We start from the raw sequence: 13,335 nt of genomic DNA on the forward strand, positions 1-13,335 counted from the left end.
CTTAGAGCAACTTGGGTTAACGCCCCCAGTGCCCAGCGTGCCAACGTCTACATGTGCGCCGCTTTTACAATCAACGCCCCCTGTTTTAACATCTCCGCCGTCAACTGTCCCTGGGCCAGCAACACCGGATTTGTCCACACTCTTTCAAAGTCTGGGAGACCGCCTGGTCAACCAAATTTCATCGTCGCTGTCACGACTCAACGTTAATCCCGGACCTAGTGCTCCGCGGATGGGTGGTGGAGGGTTTACCCCAAGGGGACCAGCACAAAGGTTGTGCTATTCGTGCAACCGACATGGTCATATTGCTAGGGACTGTCCGGCAAAAAACGACGGGGTAGCTCGGCGAGGACAATGGCGTCCTTAAAAGGATTTTTTTTGTCAGAAAGTCGTCCAGCTCTGCCGCTTATCAAGGTCTGGGTAGAAAAAATTGGGGAAGTCACGGCACTCGTCGATTCGGGCGCTAGCGTAAGTGCAGTACGGCTGAGCGTCGTACGGAAATTTATGGATCCTCATCGCAAGGCCTCGAAATCTAAACTGAGGGGCGTCGACAACCAGCTTGTGCGGGTAGAGGGAGCCCTACCGTTGAACGTTAAGTGGAAGCGCAATTTTGTTAAACTTAAGTCCGTCACCGTACTTAGAACAGCTTCATTTGCGCTAATTTTAGGGGTGGACTGGATAGTGGAAAGTAAGACTAGCATTGTAGTAAGGGAAGGGAGAATTGAATTAGTCGGGGAAGGGTTAGTTGAGAGGGAAAATGAGAGTTTAGTGGCGCAGGAAAATAGGGATTTAGATTTTGTAAGAGGGGAGAGTAGCGTAACGGGAAAAGGTGTAAGGGGGGAGGAAAATAGGGATTTAGATTTAGTAAGGGGGGGGAGTGCCGTAACGGGGAAAGGTGTAAGGGGGGAGGAAATAGGGTTAATTGAGGGAAATTTGAGTAAGGAGTGTAAGGAAATCAAAGAGGGCGAAGGGAAGAGGACAGAAAAAGTTTGGACGAAGGAGAAAAAGAGAGTGCGATGGGCGGAAGAAGTGGACATAATTAACGAGGAAAGCAGCAGTAGCGAAACATTTTTCGGGGAACAAGGGGGTACTGAAGAAGAGTTTGACGTAAGCGACGGTCTGATAGAATCTTTCGCGGAGGAATCGCCATCCAAACGACGGGGTTGGATGCCAGTAAAAACGGACGGGCTCCAAGTAGTTCCACCCAACTCGCTCGTTTTCATAAGGGGAAGGTTGTCGACGGACATATCGGGGACAGCGTGTGTCAAAACCAATTGTTGTTCGAAGCCGGAGAAGGAGTGGGTGATACCGGCTAGTGTAGTAACCGTAAATAAAGGACTAACGGAGATACCCCTGGTAAACTATGCCCCTGTAGAATTGAAACTGAGGCGACGGCATTTCTTTTGTGCCATTGAAATGAACGACGACGCCGTGTTGTCTACTCTGGCAGGCGAGGCCTCTGAGATCTGTGCCACCGTTCTCCCAGCACGTGATGAAGCCAAATTCACCACACAAGTTAACGTTGGGGAGGGGCTAGATTCTGACCAACGAGGAAAACTTTTGAGTATGCTTGAACGTCGACGAAAATGCTTCCCGACGTCGAAAAGGGAAATTGGGCAGACCACCGAAGTTGAGCATCATATTGACACAGGGGATGCGTGTCCGGTGAAATCTGCGCCATACAGGGTTTCAGCGTTCGAACGGCAAATTATTGCGGGAAAGGTTGAAGAAATGTTAGAAGACGGTGTTGTCGAGGATTCTTTTAGTCCGTGGAGTTCGCCCGTCGTTTTAGTTCGGAAAGCAAAATCTGGAGACTATCGTTTTTGTATTGATTTTAGACGTTTAAATGCGGTAACGAAACGTGATGTGTATCCGTTACCTCGCATCGATGATGTTTTGGACAGGCTAGCCGGGGCACATTTTTTTCTTGTTTGGATTTGGCCAGTGGATATTGGCAGGTGCCTGTAGCGTTGGAAGATCGGGAGAAGACAGCGTTTGTCACTCCAGACGGTCTCTATCAGTTCACACGTCTGCCGTTTGGGTTGAGCAATGCTCCGGCGACGTTTCAACGTTTAATGGATAGGGTCTTGGCTGGCTTGAAATGGCATATGTGTCTAGTTTACTTGGATGACATCTTGGTTTTTGGTCGTTCTTTTGACGAGCACTTGGCACGCCTAGAGTTGGTGTTAGCCGCTCTAGAGCGAGCAAATTTGACTCTGAACATTGACAAATGCGTTTTCGGCGCCACCAAGGTGTCCCACCTAGGACACGTAATCGATGCGGAAGGCATTCACCCGGAAGGCGAGAAAGTGCGCGCTTTAACTTCCATGCCTGTTACGAATCTAAAATCATTACGAGGGTTTCTTGGACTTGCGTCGTACTATCGGCGTTTTGTCCCTGATTTTGCGTCATTGGCCCACCCTTTGCACGCTCTCCTCAAAAAGAATGCTGTTTGGCGGTGGACGGAACGTCACGAAGGCGCAAAGAGCAGTATTGTTGAGCGTCTTACGACTGCTCCTGTTCTGGCTCATTTCGATGACGCTCTGGAAATCACCATTCAGACCGACGCAAGTCAAACTGGTCTTGGAGCAGTGTTGACGCAAGATGCTGGTGAAGGCCATCGACCTGTGACTTTCATCAGCAGAAGGCTGTCGGACACCGAAACAAGATATCACGCCAATGAACTGGAATGTTTGGCGGTGGTGTGGGCACTCAAAAAGTTGCGCACGTATGTTTATGGGAGACATTTTTTTGTTAAGACGGACAGTTCAGCCGTCAAGTGGATGATGGGGAAAAGAGACTTAAAGGGGAAGTTTGCGAGATGGGTGCTTGATTTACAAGAGTTTACCTTCACGATTGAGCACGTGAAAGGTACTGATAATATTGTTGCCGACACACTGTCCAGGAACCCTGCCGACGGCATTGTTTCCCGGCCAGATGATTGTCTAGCAGTCACTGTAAAGGAACCCGAAGTGGGTTATGCCTCAAAAGAGCTCGCCCTCTTGCAACAGCAAGACGGCCAGCTGCGGAAAATATTCGTAGCACTAGACACCCTTTCTCCCTGTACAATTTCCCAAAATTTTGTCTTCCGTAGTAAGATTCTGTATAAAAAAAAAAAACACTCTGGTAGGAAGTTGCTACTCGTTATCCCGTCTATCCTTCGTAGAAAAATCTTGGAAGCTTGTCATGATTCTCCTTCATCTGGACATCAGGGTGTGGAGAGAACTCTTTCTAAAATTGAAAGTCGATTTTGGTGGCCACGGCTGGGTAGGAGCGTAAAAATTTTTGTGCAATCTTGTTCTTTCTGCCAAAGACACAAACACGCAATTGGTCAGGTGGTTGGCCGACTACAGCCCATCGAACCACCGTCTTCTCCGTTCCAGCTTATCGGAATCGATCACTTGGGCCCGTTTAAAGTCACTGCTTCTGGCCATCGTCACATAATTGTCTCGATAGACTATTTGTCGAAGTGGGTAGAGGTGGCTGCTGTTCCTGACACGTCGACGAGATTTGTTACGTCGTTCCTCGAGACAAACATTATCTTTCGCCATGGTACACCACAACGTATTATCAGCGACCAGGGATCAGCCTTTACGTCTCAGATGTTCGCTGAATGGGTAACTCGCTGGAATATAAAACACATTTTGGCCACTGCAGAGCATCCGGAGACTAATGGATTAGTGGAAAGAGTTAATCGTACGCTAACACTTGCATTGTGCGCCTTTGTCAACCCCGAACATACGGATTGGGACTTACATTTAGCAGCCGCAACGTATGCTATCAATACTGCCCGACAAGCCACAACCGAGGTGACGCCGTTTGAACTAGTGAATGGTCGTCCACCAGTCCTAGCCATAGAAAATCTTTTTCCTTGGCCAAAGAACGAAGAAGAACCACATGCCACTTTTTTGTCATGCGTGTCGGAATGGAGGTCGTCAGCTCGTTTGCGCATCGTGGAAAAACAAAGAAAAAGTAAGGAAAGAACGGATCGAAGGCGGAAGCCGGAACCCGAGTTTCTCCACGGGGACCTTGTCCTAGTTCGTCGGAAGCCAAGAAAGAAAAATTCCACCAAGAAATTTCTTCCTAAATTTGTGGGGCCATTCCAGGTAGTACGGAAGCTGTCGCAAACAACCTATCTAGTCGAAGACCTGCCCGCGCAACGGAGAAAATCAACGTATAGGCGTTTTAACGTCCACGTCTGCCAGATTCGTCGCTTCAATGGTCGTTCGGATGTGGAGTGGGACGCTTCGGAAGATGTGGTAGTCGACGAGTCTTCATCTTCTTCATCTTCATCTTCATCTTCATCTTCATCTTCATCTTCTTCATCTTCATCTTCATCGTCGTCTTCTTCGAGCGACTCATCTTCGTCCGAGTCGGACGAGCCTCCACAAGGAGACATGCCAACAACAACCACAAGAGCTGGGAGACGGACAAGAAGACCTGCATGGATGAACGACTACAACACATAAAACGTACACGCTCTTCTTTCTCTATCGCGGGGTTTTTTTTGGGGGGGGGGGAATTGTTGGGATTGTCATGGTATTTGTTTTTTGTTTTGTTTTTTTTCTCGGGGGGGTGATGTCATTTGATTTTTTTTTTTTGTTTTGTTTTGATAAATCGTCGTGTGTTTTCTCTTTCTTCTTCTCATTCTTCTTTTTGCTGCGGGTGTTATTTGTTAATTGTTTTTTTTTTTTGCTTTGATAAATCACCATCGTTTGGGTGGGTGTGAAGAGCCGTGAGCCTCAGGGAGGAATTTTTTTTTTCTTCTCCTTTTCTCATTCTCTCGTATTTTTTTTTTCTTTTTTTTTTTTTTTTGACCAGTAGTTGGTAGTCTTTTCCCTTTTTTTCTCTTTTTTGTTTGTTGTCAATCCTCGTTCATCTTCTTTTCTTTGGAGGCAATTTCGAAGTTCCAGGAAACCTTCAGTGTTTTATTTGTATTATTCATATGGAACTTCGAGTCAGGAAGGGCCGAATGTTACAAGTGTCATAACCCATACCTATTGTCATGTATCCCCATCTCGTGTCCCGATTAGATCTCCCCTCAATAGATGGCCAACCGGAGAGTAGGCGACGGGTTGTCTGCTCGCAGTTTCGCAAAGCAGTCTGTGATCTCGCCGTCTACTGTGTGGTTGAAAGAAGGAGCTTTGCGCTATCGCTGGCTTCCCTTCGCGTACTTGTGTGTAATTGTGTCGAACTTGTGAAAGTGTTAACCTGACAAATACACTTCGTCTCGCCTGAGCTTTGGAATTACCCTTCTATCCTAACGTCTACGCGGCTACCTGTCTCGCTGTCCCGGTTTTGGGGTCCAGCGTCGGCTACATCAGTATCAGTAGATAAGACGGCTTTTTAAAAATAAATTTTAAACGGGGTAGTTGCGACGGAAGCATTATTCAGTTTTTCCATGGGTAGATGCGTCGGGGTAGGCCTAACAGGAGATGATTTCCGTTTTCTGTAAGGGTAGGTCTGTCGGGGGTAGGTCTGCTGTTTTGGGGGGAGGTCTGTCGAAACCTCTAGGTACTTATGACGGGGGGTACCACTATCTCTATCCCGTCTTGTTCTTCCAGGGAAACAAAGAGACCAAGTTTCCAGAGTGGTAATTGGCTTCCATTAAAGTTAATGATGTGGTTCTCGTCCCTTGAACATGAGCAGTTCATTTGGTTTTTCTTTCAACGTGGCAGATTCGAAGGATCTTGGACCATTGCCTGTTGAGATAATTGGACTGGGATATTCCAGTTAGGAAAGAACACAATGCACTCATGAGATCGTGAATTACCGTGGAATTTACATAAGTCAACGTATTTCCCTTTCTTCTGTCTTTTAGATAGACAGAACGAAGGATGTTCAGTTTGTGGGAATGTAAAAAATAGGAGTGAAAAAATTAGCAGGTCTTTCAAGTGACGTCTGAACAGCAACTTGTCTGAGTGGCAAACAACTGGGTTCTGATATCCCAGTGGGTTTGCCAACCAGATTCACATCTATTTTGTTTTTCTATCCTGAATCATATGACTACTACGTTTGTTTTTATATATTTAACAATGACTTCCCACCTACTGCATGTGTTAACATCAAACGTTTGGTTTTTGGAAGCTTGGAGTAAAAGGCGTCCGTAACCGGTATCGGTGGAATGGTGCCGGTTTGGTACGAACATTCTTACTCATCGATTTTGAGAAACCCTAGGTTCGTCGCGCTGTTGTAGTTGCATATGGTGGTGTTGAAAGCAGCCGAGGGGGAGAAGAAACGAAACACAAGTGGGATTATCACAAAAGCTCTAGGCGTATAAAGATGTAAAAAGGACCGAGAAACTAACTTCCATGTGTTATTATAGTTTTTTATAGTGCACATAAGCTAATGACGCAGGGTACTATTTTCCCTATAGACGCAGAGAAAAATAACGGGGGAATATGAGAAAGATGGAACCAAAAAAAGAAGGGCGTGGTACTCTACGCATTCTATTCTATTTCTGACATTGAGACGTTTCATAAAAGATAAAAAAGGAACATAGCGAAAGTGGCATATGCGTCAAGGCTAAGTGGTATAATTTCTAACTGCAGGTTCTACTGCAAGTCCAGGTTGATTGAAAGTCAGGTGGGAGTCCTAGGACATCCCGCAGTTGGAGACCGCGGTGGTATTCGGGGTAGTGAGATACAACGGGGAGGTTGAACTTAGGATCGTCGGGGTTGTTAATAAACTTTGGCAGGGGGTTTCGGGTTATGATCTTATGATGAGCATTGTCAATCCGTAATACTTATTCCGCAACGTAAGAACTGTCCTCTGATAGGCCAAAGGTCTGGGGAGTGGAGAGTCATGTTACTTATATAGCACCGGTTTTCTTAGACTAGGGGGTCTATTACTTGTTTTGGGTGATTTGGTTTGATTTGGCCTCTCCTTGACGTTGAACCGTCAGTGACTGAATATAGATATATTCCATTCACTCAGATCTAGGTGCTATTCTCTTCGGAAATTCTACCGCCTCCTAGATGGTTGTTTGTTCAGCTACAGAGGGGGTCTCCTTGTTGCTCACCGAGCATGATGTCACCGATTCTCAATATGGCTTGAAGCGAATTGATATGAATTGGCGATCGGGATTTCGCATAGGAAACTTGTATTTTCTTGAACTCGGCTGGAGCAATGTTTAAAGGAATACTTGAGATTAGCCAACATGATTCATCATCACCCGATTCTATCGATTTCGCCCTTACGCGTTTGCAACCATTGCAACGGTCAGTAGTCGCTGACCAAAGGCTCGTCTTGGGAATGGCGGAAGCGTTTTATTCAAAAAACCAACGCCACCACTTCCTTTCCGATCGAAGAGTATTGTACTTCGATCCTGTCCAGACATCGGTTGGCGTAAGCCATGGGTTGGTCGTTTCCTTCATACATCTGAGACAAAACAACGCCTATCCTATAGTCACTTGCGCCGGTGTAAGTCAAAAACTCTTTCTTGGAGTCTAGATAGACAAAAATAGGCTTCGACGGCAGGCCTTCCCTGAGAAGTTCAAAAATATTTTTTTCTGCTGGGCTCCACCCTACCATATTCCTGTAACTTTTGCTTTTGTCGGATTAATAGTTAGTGGGCTATGGTGGAGAAGTCATTGATGAACCGACGGTAATACGATGTCAGCCTCAAGAAAGACAGGAATTCCTTGGTAGTCTTGTGTTTATATGGTTCGCTACGGCATCGATTTTGTCTGGATCCGGTTTAACTCTATCCGCGGAAATGGTATGGCCTAGGTGCTGTGTCGCCTTTACCAGGAATTTACATTTCGAGAGTCTTAACCTAAGATATGCTCCTTTTAACAATGCGATTAACTTATTTTAAGTCTTCGCGTATTTTTCGCTTGTTTTTGAAAAGATTATTATATCGTCGAGATAATCTAAGCAGGTCTTGCCGATTTGTTCTTGGAAGACGAAGTTCATCATCCCTGAGGCCAAAAGCAAAACGATTCCACTGGAACAAGACGTTTCCCACGACAAGGGCTGTCATCTCCTTTGACGTTTTGTCTATATCATCCATATTTTCCATTAACCGGGGCAAAACGTGATGGGCGTCTGATGTTGTTTGCTTATAGTTACCCGATGATTTTTTTGAAGATTCTTTTTGCCGGGGTGTGGGATTGCCGGAGAAATAGGACCTGGAGAAATAGGACCCGGAGATTTAGGACCCCAAAATAGGACCTATAGAAATAGGACCCGGAGAATTAGGACCCAATCTTCTAACATATTTTGAAGGGTCCTATTTCTCCATCATAAGGGTCCTATTTCTTCTTAGAATTGGTCCTAATTCTCCTTAGGAAATAGCCCTAATGCCCGCTGTTATGAAGTCAGAACCGGACGGCACATGTAGTTTTCCGCACTCTAAACCACGTTATCAATTGCTCGTGTAATCAGTCCATCATAACTTTTTTGTTTGAATTCATATTTGTATTTTTTTTGCACGATTACACGCATTATCTATTGCTTTACACAGCTCATGTATAAAAGTTATATTTATTTTTACACAGTGTTTGATTTTTTGCCCTTGACCTTTCGTTAATGGCGTTTCCAGTCCTAGTATCGCCCTCCCCCCTGGCTGATATCCTTATTCCATGCGAATTCCCGGAGACGAGGGGCATGCCTTCCCCTAAGTACTCCCTAATACACTGATAAATAAGAAAAAAATTATATATATATAATTTAAGACAAGCCCATTTTTTAATTAAAAAAATATTTGCCGCAAAACCATAAATAGAGACCTACGTGGCAAGAACGAAAATAATGAGTTCCGCTCGGATCATGGAAAGGCATGCCAGTGTATTGTTATACAAAACTATCATGGCACGGCCTGTAAATAATGGAACACGAGGCAGCTCATCCATGTCAATATCGGCAATTCATACGATAAGTTTGTTTTTTTCGCTAGTTTATTCAGTTTATGCTTTCCTTTCATTTTTCGTTTTCTTAATGTTGATTTATCCCTTTTCTGTTGTTGTTCCTTTCTCTTTTCTTGTTCTTTGATGCGTTCAACCAACTCCTTTCTCGTTTGTGATGTTGATTTTATTCTCTTTCCTAATTGGTTTATGAAGCTCGCAATCAATTCCACATTTTTTTTTAACCTATTGCGCTTAGTATTCTTTTATCTGTTGTAATACAGAAAAGTAAAATTAGTTGAAGGTCTATTTTTTTTGTCGAAATCAAAGTTTACCTTGGCATCTGTTATTTTTCCTTTGTTTGTTTAGTTTCTTCTTCTCCAACTTATCTAACTTCCGTTTAAGTTGAGTTTTCATTTTATCAGAGTCCTGCTTTTCCCCTGAAATTGGATGGCATATGCTGGCTTGCCTTCCTTAAACAAAAAGATTATAGAACATACATACCCTACTAGCCTTTGTCCGTCCCAGGGACATCCCATCTACGTCCTGGCTGGCCGATCGGGACGTCCCATTCTGACGGCAGATGTACGTCACCAGGATGTCCTAATGTTCGGTTTTAGGGACGTCCACTGGAGGACGTCCTACGGACGTAATTATTTGGAAGTCCTGGTAACGTCCTTATTTGGGAGTACTACGGACGTCCTTAGTTGGACGTCTGCAGGATGGCAAATCCGTACGTTCACTGAACGTACGTATTGGAACATCCGCGGAATGTCCGGATCGCGGCAGCGAAAGGACGCAAGAAAATTTGTTTAAATTAAAATAAAACCATAAATTTTTGGTAATTGATTTACATATCATTTATTTTTACAAAATACAAATAATTAAACAAGAAATTCAAAAAAAACTTTTCGATTTGACTTCGGTAGCAACAGACGAACTAAATCCAGGTAAGCCTATTATTTACATTTGTTGTACCGATCAAAAAGCTCTTCAACTTCCGCCAAACAGCGACGATCTTCTTCCTCATTTTCACGCACAAATTCTTCCAACGGATACTAAAATTACAAGAAATATGAGATCAGGTAATAGTTTGAGCCTAATTGAAATTTTAAAACTAACCTTGTGGCGAGGGAAGGTTCCAATTGGCCAGTCCTTTGTAGGAATGTCCAGTTTATGGACTGGCTTGGTATGAGTCGTGATTAACGTACCAAACGTTCTGTCGTGGAAAGCGCCTTTTGTAACAGAGTAAAGGCTTTAATTTAATATTGATTCAACATTGTAACGTGTTTCTAAATACCTTTGAAAGACATAAGAGTCAGGTCAGAAACACCAGGCAATTGGTTCATTACGCAACTCGTCTTCTCCTCTGGGGTATATGACTTATCTCCCCTCTGTTTCCGGCGATACCAAACGAAAATTGCCTTGCACGCATTTTCGTTTGAGCACGATCCACACGCCATCGTCGTTACCTTTAAATATATTTTTTATTATTTGCAATAGGTCGGAACAATCAAGGAGCTACAACTTACCTCTGTATGGCCTTTGGGAGCAATACGTAACAGAGAATTCTGGACTCGCTGAGGATAATTTTCACCAGGAAATACACCGAGGGCAGGTCGGTTTATGAATCTTTGAGAAATATAAATTAAAATTTTGATGTTGCCCAGACAGGTAAATAATCAATTCAATTACGTTCTGATGTTTTCTTTATCTTGACATCTAATAATTCAGGGTGGTTGTAACCCAATGGAACTGAAGAGGTTTGAGTGTAAACATCAAGCAGAATATTGCCATCGACATCGTATAAATAGTTTCGTATGCTCTTCGAATAATCGGCGAACAACTGCACTGCGTCCGAGATCTGCAAAGATAAATTTGGTAATTTAAAGTCTTACGACGTTAACACAAAGTATGGCAAATAGTATAAAGAAAAATGGCAACTGACTTGAATTTTTTTCACTTTCTTTTCACACTGCTATGCGGCCGTTGCTCAGGCTGCTGTTGTTGCTGATGGAGAAAGTCGAATAACTCTGTTGTTTTACTTTGCGGGCCTTTCAACTGCTTCCAAAACTAAGAAAGAAAAAAAACTCAGGTTTGATGAATGAAAATTACGAACAAGAAAAACGAACAATACCATATAATATAGCATGCAACAAGAATGAACAACATGGAACGAATCCGGGTTTTACCATCTTTATTCCTGCTGGATGTTAGGGTTTGCCACCTAAGACGATAATAAATTAAGGTAGTTAATAGTTGAAAATGCGTCTAACTGAAATGATAATTAAACAATGGCTCTCAGATACTATCTAGTAGGAAGATTATAAAAGTTTTTCAACATTCCAAAAAGTTATAATTATCGAGTACTTTAAATTTTAGATAAATACGAAAGAAATTCACCTGTGGCAATAAGGCACTTGTCGTAGGTGATGGTAAGGCCGTCATCTAACTCAGCTTTGCGACCAGCAATGTCCAGTTTAACTACATGATGTCATCGCACAACTGAAACACCACCATTTTCTTTGGCAACTAATTCCACTGGACTGCAGTAGAATTCATCCTGATCGAAGAACAAACTGGATCCAAAAATAGGTCACATTCATTAAAATAACGCAAAACAAAATTATAACTTTAGACAATCACCTTCACTTTTTTCCGTTCCACTGCTTAAACTTCAGTTTGTTTGACACTTCGGGATCGTCACTGAACCATAATTCTTACGCGATAGTGGTGGCCTCATGTAAGGCAAGTGGTTTTCTTCACCAATGACTAAGACCTAGAACAAATGAGTCAATTAAAAATGGCGAGGTATTTTATGGCATGCTTATAAAAGTCCGATTCGATGAGTTGTAGCATTGAACGTGAACGGAAGAACGAAAAGCCTTTAAACCATAAAAATAAAATTAATTTAGATTCAATTACACATATTTTACCATTCATAGCTGGGTGTGTAGTTGGTTTTCTCCTCAACAACAGAATTGGTTGTCTTGCTTATGTAAATTGAAATCCGTTAAAGCTCAGTACTTGCATCTTGAGATTAATGTCTTGACGTAACTAACAGCTGTAATGCTGTTATTTCATCTGAACGATAAGAACAATTATTACATAAATTTCACGAACAAAAAATCTGTGGTGGAATCTATTGCAACGAAATATTTCGGTGCAATAACGGCGTTTTCCCCTATTGCACCGAAATCTTTCGTTGCAATAAGGGCTTTTTTCACTATTGCACCGAAATATGTCGTTGCAATAAGTGGCTTTATTCCCTATTGCACCGAAAGATTTCGTTGCAATAATTTCATTTTTCCTTATTGCACCGAAATATAAAAATTGTTATCCTACTAATATACTATAGTAAAACTGATTATTGTTAATTTAGATGTATATTATAACTCATATTAAACATACTAAAATATACCTTGAATCTGGCAATTACACACAGCTACTACCTGACTGGAAAGTCTTCTGCTATCTAGGAAAAATCAGTACAGTCTCGTGGTCCAGACAGACAGGTGTGTAAATTGTTCGCGTGTGCAACTACCCAAATTTTAATATTTACTTGTGACAGTGTTATCTTTCGTTTTTAATGTGGATAAAGCTGTGAAGGTAAGTCACATTTCCGTATTTTTTTATGCATAAAATTATTTTACGTTTTTTGTTTCGGCTGGCCATGTTTTCCCGCCGTACTATGCCTTCGTTGGGCTATTTTCTTTTATTTTTTCTTTCTGTGGCTCATTTTTGCACGCCAGACTATGCATTCGTTGCGTTTTTTTCTGTTTTTTTTTCTGCGGCCCATTTTTGCCCGCCGGAATATGCCTTCGTTGCATTTATTTTGTTTTTGGTTTCGGCGGCCCATTTTCGCCCGCCGGGCTATATTTTCGTTGCATTTTTCTTTCTGTTTTTTGTTTCGGCGGCCCATTTTCGCCCGCCGGGCTATATTTTCGTTGCATTTTTCTTTCTGTTTTTTGTTTCGGCGGCCCATTTTTGCCCGCCGGACTATGTTTTCGTTGCATTTTTTTCGGTTTTTTTTGGCGGACCATTTTTGCCCGCCGGAATATGTTTTCGTTGCAATTTTTTTCGGTTTTTTTTGGCGGACCATTTTTGCCCGCCGGAATATGTTTTCGTTGCAATTTTTTTCGGTTTTTTTTGGCGGACCATTTTTGCCCGCCGGAATATGTTTTCGTTGTTTTTTTTTTAATTTTTTTTTCGGCGGCCCATTTCTGCCGGCCGGAATATGTTTTTTTTTTTTTTTTTTTCATTGTTTTTTTCGGCGGCCCATTTCTGCCGGCATGCATATGCGTTTGTTGGGTATCTTTTTTGTTTGTTTTTTCTTTTCGACTGTCCATTTTTGCCAGCCAGACTTTGTTTACGTTAGTGTGTTTTTGTTTTTCGTTTTTCGGCTGTCTCTTTTTTTCTGATTCGCGCTCAATTTAACAACATAAATTTAAATAGATTTGTTTATTGTTTATCATTTAGTATTTATACATAA

The 13,335-nt window shown here is 42.6% G+C and overlaps 1 protein-coding gene across 1 annotated transcript; it reads right to left on the reverse strand.

Moving 5' to 3' along the window:
- Positions 1 to 9,753: 9,753 nt before the first annotated feature.
- On the reverse strand, positions 9,754 to 10,570 carry LOC130697264 (4-aminobutyrate aminotransferase, mitochondrial-like; the record flags this gene model as incomplete). Its single annotated transcript, XM_059496466.1, has 5 exons — positions 9,754 to 9,901; positions 9,966 to 10,078; positions 10,144 to 10,315; positions 10,376 to 10,475; positions 10,539 to 10,570. Coding segments are annotated over 5 exons (516 nt in total), but the record flags the coding sequence as incomplete, so codon positions are not given.
- Positions 10,571 to 13,335: the final 2,765 nt, after the last annotated feature.

Source organism: Daphnia carinata, chromosome 8 (assembly GCF_022539665.2).
Source record: "Daphnia carinata strain CSIRO-1 chromosome 8, CSIRO_AGI_Dcar_HiC_V3, whole genome shotgun sequence".
Taxonomy (NCBI): domain Eukaryota; kingdom Metazoa; phylum Arthropoda; class Branchiopoda; order Diplostraca; family Daphniidae; genus Daphnia; species Daphnia carinata.